General features: G+C 37.9%; 1 protein-coding gene across 1 annotated transcript in view; it reads left to right on the top strand.

The window, feature by feature from the left end:
- The window catches only part of CD302 (CD302 molecule), a 43,320-nt gene extending 35,918 nt beyond the window's left edge, over nucleotides 1–7,402 (top strand). The window contains exon 5 of the mRNA XM_006880821.1: nucleotides 7,200–7,402. Coding sequence (XP_006880883.1) covers nucleotides 7,200–7,402 — 203 coding nt within the window. The remainder of the gene's footprint in view (nucleotides 1–7,199) is intronic.
- The last annotated feature ends 2,431 nt before the right edge of the window (nucleotides 7,403–9,833 follow it).

Genomic DNA, 9,833 nt, shown 5'->3' with positions numbered 1-9,833 from the left:
TGTTAACTATCTCAGTCTCTTCACGATCCATACTGATGCTGCCAATTGGCCCAGTGGTGAGAATCTCTTGTTTCCTTGATGTTGAGCTTCAATCCATATAGGAGGCTGCAGTCCTTGACCTTCTGCAAGAAGCACTTCAGGTCCTCCTCAGTTTCAGCAAGCAGGTTTGTGTCATCTGCTTAACGCACGGCTCTTCCACCAATACTGATGCCACATTCCTCCTCATACAGCCCAGCATCTTGGATGATCTGAAATAAAATATGGTGAGTGACAGGATAATATCCATACACATACAAGGAAGTCCAGTGAATACCACTATCAATCAAATATATGCACCAACAACTATAGCCAAAGAGGAGGAAATGGAAGATTTCTACCAAATTTTGCAGTCAGAAATTGTTCAAACATGCAATCAAAATGCACTGATAATAATGGGTGACTGGAATGCAAAAGTTGGGAACAGGGAAGGAGAATCAGTAGCTGGTAGATAGAGGCTCGGTGAGAGAAATGAGGCTGGAGACAGAATGATAGAGTTTTGCATATTCAATGATTTATTCACTGCAAATACCACCAACTACTTATATGCAAGTTCAAGCTGAAGTTGAGGAAAATTAAATCAAGTCCACGGGAACCAAAATTTGACCTTAAGTGTGTCCAACTCGAATTTCAAAACAATCTCAGGAACAGGCTTGAGGCCTTGAGCACCAATGAGCATAGACCAAATGAGCTCTTGGAGAATATCAAGAAAATCGTCCCATGAAGAATGTAAAAGATCATTACAAAGGCTAAAGAAGAAGAAAAAACCAAGATGGATGTCAGATGAGACTCTGAGTATTGCATTAGAGCGCCGAGAAGCCAAAGCTAAAGGAAGAAATAAAAAAGATGAACAGAAGATTTCAAAAGGCAGCCCGGGACAACAAAGCAAGGTACTATAATGAAATGTGAGAGAGCTGGAGTCAGAAAATCAAAAGGGCCGAACTCGCTCAGCGTTTCTTAAGCTGAAAGAGTTGAAAAACAAATTCAAGCCACGGGTGGCAATACTTAAGGATACTTTGGGTAGAATGTTAAATGATCCAGGATGTATCAAGAGAAGATGGAAGGAGTACACAGAGTCACTGCATCAGAAGGAATTGGCTGACACAGAAGAATTTCATGACATAATATAAGAGCAAGAGCCTGTGGTGATGAGGGAGGAAGTTCAAATTGCTCTGAAGGAACTGGCAAAAAACAAGCCTCCAGGAGTTGACGGCAAACCAATTGACATATTTCAACAAACAGACATTGCCCTGGATGTGCTAAGTTGTGCCAAGAAATCTGGAGGCCAGCCAGCTGGCCGACTGACTGGAACAGATTGGTATTTGATCCCATTTCAAAGAAAGGTGACCCAACAGAGGGCGGAAATTACTCAACAGTATCATTAGTATCACATGCAAGCAAGATTCCATTCCAAACATGTTTGGAACAATATGTCCACAGAGAACTGCCAGATGTGTAGGCTGGATTTAGGTCATGGTACTAGGGATATTATAGCTAATGTTAGATGGATCTTGGCAGAAAGCAGAGAATACCAGAATGCTTATCTGTGCTTCATTGACTATGCAAAGGCTTTTGACTGTGTGGATCACAAGCAGCTGTGGCTGACTCTGAGAAGAATGGGAATCCCAGAACATTTCATTGTGCTAATGCGAAACCTATACTTTGACCAAGAGGCAGTCGTTAGACAGAGCAAAGAAACACTACATGGTTAAAAATCAAGAAGGGGGTCCATCAGGGATGTATTATATTTTTCCATTCCGTGGATATAATGCTTGAAAGACTAGTTTCAGACCCCTACAGTTTCCCCGTAACATTTGGTATTAGAAATAATGTTGTAGTGAATCACATAATTATTGTAGAATAGATTCCTTTAAATAAAATTTTTAAAAACTTCACATGCATTGCTGCCTATTCAAATAAACTCATAGCTGACCCTGCAGGAAGTTTTTGGAGGCTATGAATCACACAGGAGATTGATGAGATTTCTCTAGCTCAGATGCTGAAGGACCAAAAATGAGGGTCAAGGACTGCAGCCTTCAGTATGGACTGAGGCTCAATGTCAAGAAGACAGATTCTCACCACTGGACCAACTGGTAGCATCAGGATGGATGGCGAAGAGATTGAGATTGTTCACAGCTTCAGTTTGCTCAGCTCCACAGTCAACACTCTTGGCACCAGCAGTCAGGAAATCAAAAAATGTATTGCGATGGGAAAGTCTGCTGTTAGGGACCTCTCTAAAGTACTCAAGAGTAACGGTGTCTCTTTGGAGACGAAGGTGCGCCTGATACAGACCATGGTCTTTGCAATCACTTGTTATGCATCAGAGAGCTGGACAATGACTAGGGAGGACAGAAGGAGAATTGACGCCTTTGAGCTGTGGTGCTGGAGAAGAGTATTGAATGTACCATGGACTGCCAAGAAAGCAGATTCATCCTAGAGAGGGTTAAACCAGGCTACTCCTTTGAGGCAAGGATTCTGGGGCTTCATCTGACATACTTTGGACATGTTGCAAGGAGAGACAGGTCTTTGGAGAGGGACATCATGCTGGGTAGAGTAGAGGGACAGCACAGGAGGGGAAGACCCTCTATGAGGTGGATTGATTCAGTGACTGGAGTAATTGGGATGGGTGTGTCAGAGGCAATGCGATTGGCACAGGATAGAGCAGGGTTTAGGGCTGTTGTACATAGATAGTGTCCTATGAGTCACAAACCACTCGACGGCACATAACAACAAACTTTGAGACTGACAGATGATGTTCTAGAGAGGCTGTTTATAGCATTTTACATTCCCAGCAATTATATATATGTATCTTTTAGATATTACTTCCTCATAGTATGAGGAATACTCGGCATACACAAATCTTAAAAGAGTATGCTTGAATTTTTAAGTACGCTTCTATCACGGAGATCAAGGTAAATAACATTTCCATCATTTTATAGTGTTATTTCCCTAAAGAATGTTTATTCTATTTTTCACCAGAGGGGAATCACTAGGACTTCTCTTACTATAGTTCCATTTCTGAAGTTAATACAAATAGAATTCTAGAAATATTGTAGCTAATGTTAACTGGATCTTGGCTGAAAGCAGGGAGTACCAGAGGAATGTCTGTTTCACTGATTATGCAAAGGCATTTGACTGTCTGGATCACAACTGGCTGACTCTGAGAATGGGAATCCCAAAACACTTGATCATGCTAAGGCAAAACCTATACTTGGTCAGTCGTCACAACAGAGCAAGGAAATACTACTTAGTTCAAAATTGGGAAGGGTGTATGCCAGGGCTGTATCCTATCTCCATACCTTTTCAATCTTTATGCAGAACAGCTTATCTGGGAGACTGGGCTCTCTTTATGAAGAGAAATGTGGCATCAGGAGTGGAGGAAGGCTCAACAGTATGTTATGGAGAGGACACAAATCTGCTTGCGGAAACTGAGGATCTGAAACACTTGTTGTGGAAGATGAGATTTCAGCCTTCAATATGGACTGAGGCGCAATAGCAAGAAAACAGAGATCCTCACTGCTGAGCCCATTGGCAGCATCAGGATGGATTGTGAAGAGATTGAGATTATTCAGTTTTAGTTTGCTTGGCTCCAGTCAACACTCTTGGCACCAGCAGCCACGAAATTAAAATATGTATTGCGATGGGGAAATCTGCAGTTAAGAGACCTCTCTTAAAGTACTGAAGAGCAACTCTGTCAGTCTGGAGACTAAGGGTGTGCCTGATATATGCCATGGTCTTTGCAATCACTTGCTATGCATCAGAGAGCTGGACAATGACTAGGGATAAGAGAACTGATGCCTTTGAGCTGTAGTGTTGCAGAAGAGTATTGAACATACCATGGACTGCTAAGAGAAAGAACAAGTTTGTCCTAGAGAGGGGGAAATCAGGCTGTTCCTTGGAGGCAAGGATTCTGAAGCTTCGTCTGACATACTTTGGACATGTTGCAAGGAGGGACCAGTTCTTGGAGAGGGACGTCATGCTTGGGAGGCAGGAGGGACAGCACAGGATAGGAAGACCCTCAATGAGATGGACTGATTGGGGCCTGGATTTTCTATGTTGCTTAATTTCATCCTTTTGTGTATATCCATGGTATACACACACACACACACACACACACATATATATATATATATTTCACAGAAAAAGACAAATTCCATTTTTGTTAATAGGACATTTGGCTTATCTGAAATTGAGCATTCTTAAGAATATTCTCAGAAATCTTTGGGGCCTCTGATACTTCTTTGGTGTATTAAGAAAAACTACTGTTTATTCTGTATATTAGAAATTTTATCAATTTCTCTAAATTGTTGAAACAGTTACATTTGTACTAGCAGTATAGTGTGAGCACCATTTACCACCATCCCTCTAGTGTAATGTATCTTCCTAATGATCATAATCTGAGTTTAATTGCATTCTTTAAGGATAACCTATTTTCACATGTCACTTACCTTCTTTTGTGAAATGCCTTTTGAAGTCTTTCATTGGGTTGTCAAATGTTAATTTTTGTCTATATAGTAAATTCTCCTTAGATGTGTGTTGTCCACTTGGAGCTTGCTGTGATGTTAGGGGATTCGAGCTGGAATGTTTGTGCTGTCAGTTAAATCTTTCTTTTTTTATAGAAAGTCACTATGTAACATCCATAAAAATCTAGAAAAGCAATTGTAAGCTTGTTTAGAAACAGTAAGGCAAAACAGAACTATTAAAATTGGCTACTTCTGACAATTAGGGATGAGTAGTAGTGTGCATAGGACTTGGCATTTCCCCATTACATACCTTGTAGATTCTTGAGTTATGTACATATCTACTTGGGGGGTGGGAGATAGAGCAATAAATTTATGAACTGCAAAACCATCTTAAAATATTTAATATTGTTTCATTATAGTGCCTTTGAGCCAGCCATTTTGACTTGTAGCCATTCTATACATAATAGAAACCCTGCCAAATCCTGTTTCATCCTCAGTATCCACTCTCCCAAGCACATTGTGCATTCACTATTATGCCTGTTATTCTGATCCTCTACTTTTCTAAGGACTGACACTTGTGGATAATGTCTCACCATCACTACTTCTAAGGAGCACTCTGGCTTCCAAGAATTGTTGGACAATAAAAAAGTAAAACTGACACAATTGTGGTGTTAAAGATCAAAAAGTCGTAAGTGCCAATGAGGCAATAATTCAGTGCTCATATGAGCAGATCTGAACTTTGTCCTACTCTGTCATCCTCACAATCTCAGATATGCTCAAACCTGCCATTAAAGAAAGCAATGTTATGAAATCAAAGCTGTTTCAAGATGCCAATCTCAAAATTTTAAGCACATTGTTGCAGCTGCTATAGAAATGCTCATTAAAGCTTTTCCCATTTTAAGGTGTAGACTTCCCGTTTCATGTTAGATGACACTATGAAATTGCCAGGAATGTTAATGTGGCCATCAAATCGCCTGCAATTAGTAGCGACCCCATGTACAACAGCCCTAACATTGGCTCTATCCTGTGCCAATCTTCGTCTCTCACACACCTATCCCAATTACTCCCACTAACTGCATCAATCCTTGAGGGTCTTCCTCTCTTGTGCTCTCTCCAAGGAATGGTCCCACCTTGCAACACGTCCAAAGTATATCAGACAAAACTTCAGAATTCTTGCCTCCAAGGAGCTCACCCTCTCTGGGATGAACTTGTTTGATTCTGATAGCATGCCATGATAAATATATTCCATACTCTTCTCCAGCACCACAGCTCAAAGGCACCATTTCTGCTTCTGTCATCCATTAAGTCATTTGCCAGCTTACAAAGACCATGGCCAGGATCAGGTACACCTTCGTCTCCAGACTGACATCATTACTCTTCATTGCTTTTGAGAGGTCTCGGACAACAGATTTTCCCAGTGCAATTAGTCTTTTAAATTTCCTGGCTGTTGGTACCAAGAGTGTTGATTGTACAGCTAAGCAAACTGAAGTCTCATCTACATGGTGTTGCCAATTGGTGATAATCTTTGTTTTCTTGATGTTGTTTCAATCCATATTTAAGGCTGCAGTCCTTACCATGCAAACTTTTAAGTACTTTTCTTTTTAAGATGTAAACAAAATTGTGTTCTCTTCGGAGTCCTAGTGGTCCACTGGTTAAATGCTCAGCTGTGAATGCATCTAGTAGCTCCCCTCAAGAAAAGACCTGGTAACCTGTAGAGTATAGCCTGGAAAATCTTTTGGGGCATGGTCTGGCCTGTCACATCTCGTTACTGTGTGTTGTAATGGACTTGATGGTACCTTACACAAAAGAACCATAGTGTGAAGAAAATGGTAAGCACCGGAATACCTGTGAAAAGCAGTACCTACTGGCATTGCAGAAGACAGGACCAGTGATAAATTCTGGAAGATTGAGCTGATCTACTCTGCAGTGGCACTGCACTGAGCAGGATCTGTTCTGTGGCAAGCAACAGTACTTCTTTGCACCTCAAACTGTGACAAAATTTTATGTAATCGAGGAAAACAAGGAACTCCGCTGTGCGGTTCACCCGTATTCCTCCCAAAGTCCCAGGGGTTGGGTCTCTCGTGCCTCCCAAAATGACTGTTAAGATTTCTCTCACCAATTACTACTTTTTACAAACACCAGCTGAAACAAGTACAATTATATTTTTAACCATAGAACAAAAGTATATCTATGTAGAAAAAAATTGAATTTCAATTTTCAAATAACTTTTGGGTCTTTTATTACTAGTCACAAATACAAAGTCCTTCAAAAAATGTGTCAACTTAAAATTTTTTAAGCAAACATGTTCCTAAATGCCTTACAAAAGGGTACAAATATTTTTAAATGACAAGCTTGGGCATACTTAAAAAACTTCAGATGGTGTTACCTCAGTAAACAAAAACTAAAAAGGATACATACTATCACTCTTACAGTGAAATGCTTAGTCTGAAAAGAACAGAGGTTTGAACTTGTAATCTTAAAGAACATTTAATGCATATTTTTACATTAGGATCTTCTGGAGCTCAGAATTACAAAACTTAATTTGAATTACCAACTCAAGCCATTTTAAGAAATTGTTGGGTTCTAATGCACAATTCTGATGTTTCTCAGCATTTAAGTGGTATTTTCATGATGAAACTGCTGTGTGCTCCCAATTTGCATGGCCTGATCCCTCATTTTGTGTTCTCTTTTCCTTTTCAGATAACCACATTTTAATATCAGCTTTGGTGATTGCTAGCACTGTAATTCTGACTGTTTTGGGAGCAATCATATGGTTCCTGTACAAAAGAAATTCAGATTCTGGTTTCATCACTGTTTTTTCAGCTGCACCAGAGTCACCTTATAACGATGACTGTGTTTTGGTAGTTGCTGAAGAAAATGTATATGCTGTTCAGTTTGAGTAAATTCTTGGGTCATCTCAAATTCAGACATGAAGTCATTCTGTCAGCGATTTCTAAGGATTAATTTTATTTCTATGAATTTGATATAAAAATTAAATTTAAAAAATTGGTTATTTTTTATAATATTATTTTGATTGGCTATACCAACAATTAAGTTTATTTTATTATCAACAAAAATATTTTAGAAATGGAATTTCTAATATAATTTACTGGTTTTAAGCTTTCTTTGCCATATGCAGAATTTTTCACTTGAATGAAAGCAAGCTCAGTTTGAGATAGAAATCAAATCAGTCTTTTTGACTTATCTTCCTTACCATATAGTGAACTGCTTTTGTTTTGCGAGTAGGGAGCAATTCTAAGTGCTTGGCTGCTACCAACAATACAGTTTAAATTTACCATATGCTCTTAGGATTACAGCTATGGGAATTCTATGGGATACTTTCACAAAGAATGGACTCATTTTTTAAAAGTTCCAACCTCAATTTAGTTAAAGCAATATTCAGTGGTTTCTTAGTCTTGTTTCTGGGAAGTCTGACTTTACTATTTGTATGTCTTTCATGTTGTTTAGTTTGCAGATGATTCTCCAACACCCTATTTTCTGGAGAAAATAAGGTGTCTAGAAAGACTTATAAGAGTATGGATTTGCAGTCCCAAAAGAGCAGGAATTAATTATATTACCTATATTACAGAAATGCAGATAAACACATTTGCTCTTTTAAGAGTGCTGGTGGCCTAATGTAAGGAATTGTGCTGCAAAATGTATGCAGTTCAAATATACCAGCCACTCCAGAGAAGGATGGGCAGTCACCTGGGAAGAGACTGCTCATCCTTCTCCCACAGAACAGCTGGCAGATTTGAGTTATGTGCCTTTGGGATTGTAGCACAACTGCTTGTCACTAGACTGCCAGTGCTCACAAGAATAATACAGGAAAATAAAACTGCATAAAGCTCAAGCATTCACTAATATATTTGATGTCACTTAGCATTTTATATAAGTATAAAACATGTTAAAAAAGGATTATTTTCTACCAACTAATTAAAAATTTTAGTGAGTGTAGCTGAGGGCATTTAAATTTTCCTATTGAATTCTAATAAAAGTACAGATGCTGCAAAATTTAAAAGCATCTCTAATGATCCACAGAAGAGATACTGAATTTGCTATCTTTAAATTTTATATTTTTGCTTTAAAGGCAAAACAAAGATAACACAAAAATAAAGCAAATCATTTATATTTTTAAATAAAGTGGTGGTGTTACATGCCAAGTAGGAACCAGCTCATAATTGACCCTCTTGTGGGTTTTTTAGAGACTGCCCCCCTTCTGTGCAGCAATTGATGGAAAAGCCTGCCTTGGTATATTGTCAGTCCAAATGCTTACCTCTGAGAGTTCCCTTTTGTAAAAATTTTGAAAGTTTAGGGAAATTCTTAGCTATGTGATTTAAAGCATTTTTTCTTTTTGAACACCAATTTAATCCCATCTATAGCAAACCAGTCAGTTGGTACTTTACGCAAAAATTTGTGGCCATAGTGCAGACCTATGTATGGTAAACAAGTGTAACAGTCATCTTCTGTTATCCATTGATGAAGAATACTAGTAAATATCAAATAAACCATTAGATTGACCAAAGAATAGTTAAGACACAACCAAGATTCAAACAGTTTATTTATACCATATTTATCTACAAAGAAGTGACAACACTTAAAAAAAAAAAAGCCACACACATTGAAAACCAGTGCTTTAAACTTTGAATGTGGGATTTAAAAATATTTCATTACCTTTAGATTGCAATAATTCTTTTCTTTTAACCCAAATAATATTCTGGTGACAATTTCTACTGTAATATTCCTCAAAGGAATTATTACATACTATAAGTTATCAAATATAACCTACATTTTATAAATCAATACAAAAACCTCATCCATCATTTATATATTATATATACTTGGTTAAAAATCAGGTTTTATTGCTAGAATTTAGAATTCAAATTGAATCTGGGAACATAATATTCTTTAAAGCTCTCCATGAATTTTTTTTTCTTTTTAAAAACACTGGAAGCAAATGATTATCAAAATGAGGCTGCAATTTAAGGCAAAACAATAGGAAATAATAGGTGCCACTGGCAGCTTATTTTGAAAATGTTTCCCCCCACTTTTTTCACTAGAATAGTAAAACACAAACCGTTTTTCATAAATATAACTAGAATAATCAAAACACAGTAAGGATTGAGGTGGGCACTGTTCAGATAAAGTAACACTTTCCCACTCACCTAAAAGAAAAATACTTTTGATTATCAGTTTATAAAACATGAGATTTACTGGTCATGTTAAAAGGTCCAGTGGTAAAATTTTAATTCGGCAATACTTGAATATATATGTACACACGTGTATATAGGAGTGTACATATATATTCATTGTATGCAGATGTGTAGTAAAGGT

The sequence above is a fragment of the Elephantulus edwardii genome, unplaced genomic scaffold (assembly GCF_000299155.1).
Source record: "Elephantulus edwardii isolate Elephantulus edwardi_28Jun2011 unplaced genomic scaffold, EleEdw1.0 scaffold00010, whole genome shotgun sequence".
NCBI lineage: Eukaryota > Metazoa > Chordata > Mammalia > Macroscelidea > Macroscelididae > Elephantulus > Elephantulus edwardii.
The sequence above is the reverse complement of the archived record's forward strand: the minus strand, read 5'-3'. Positions and strand labels throughout refer to the sequence as shown.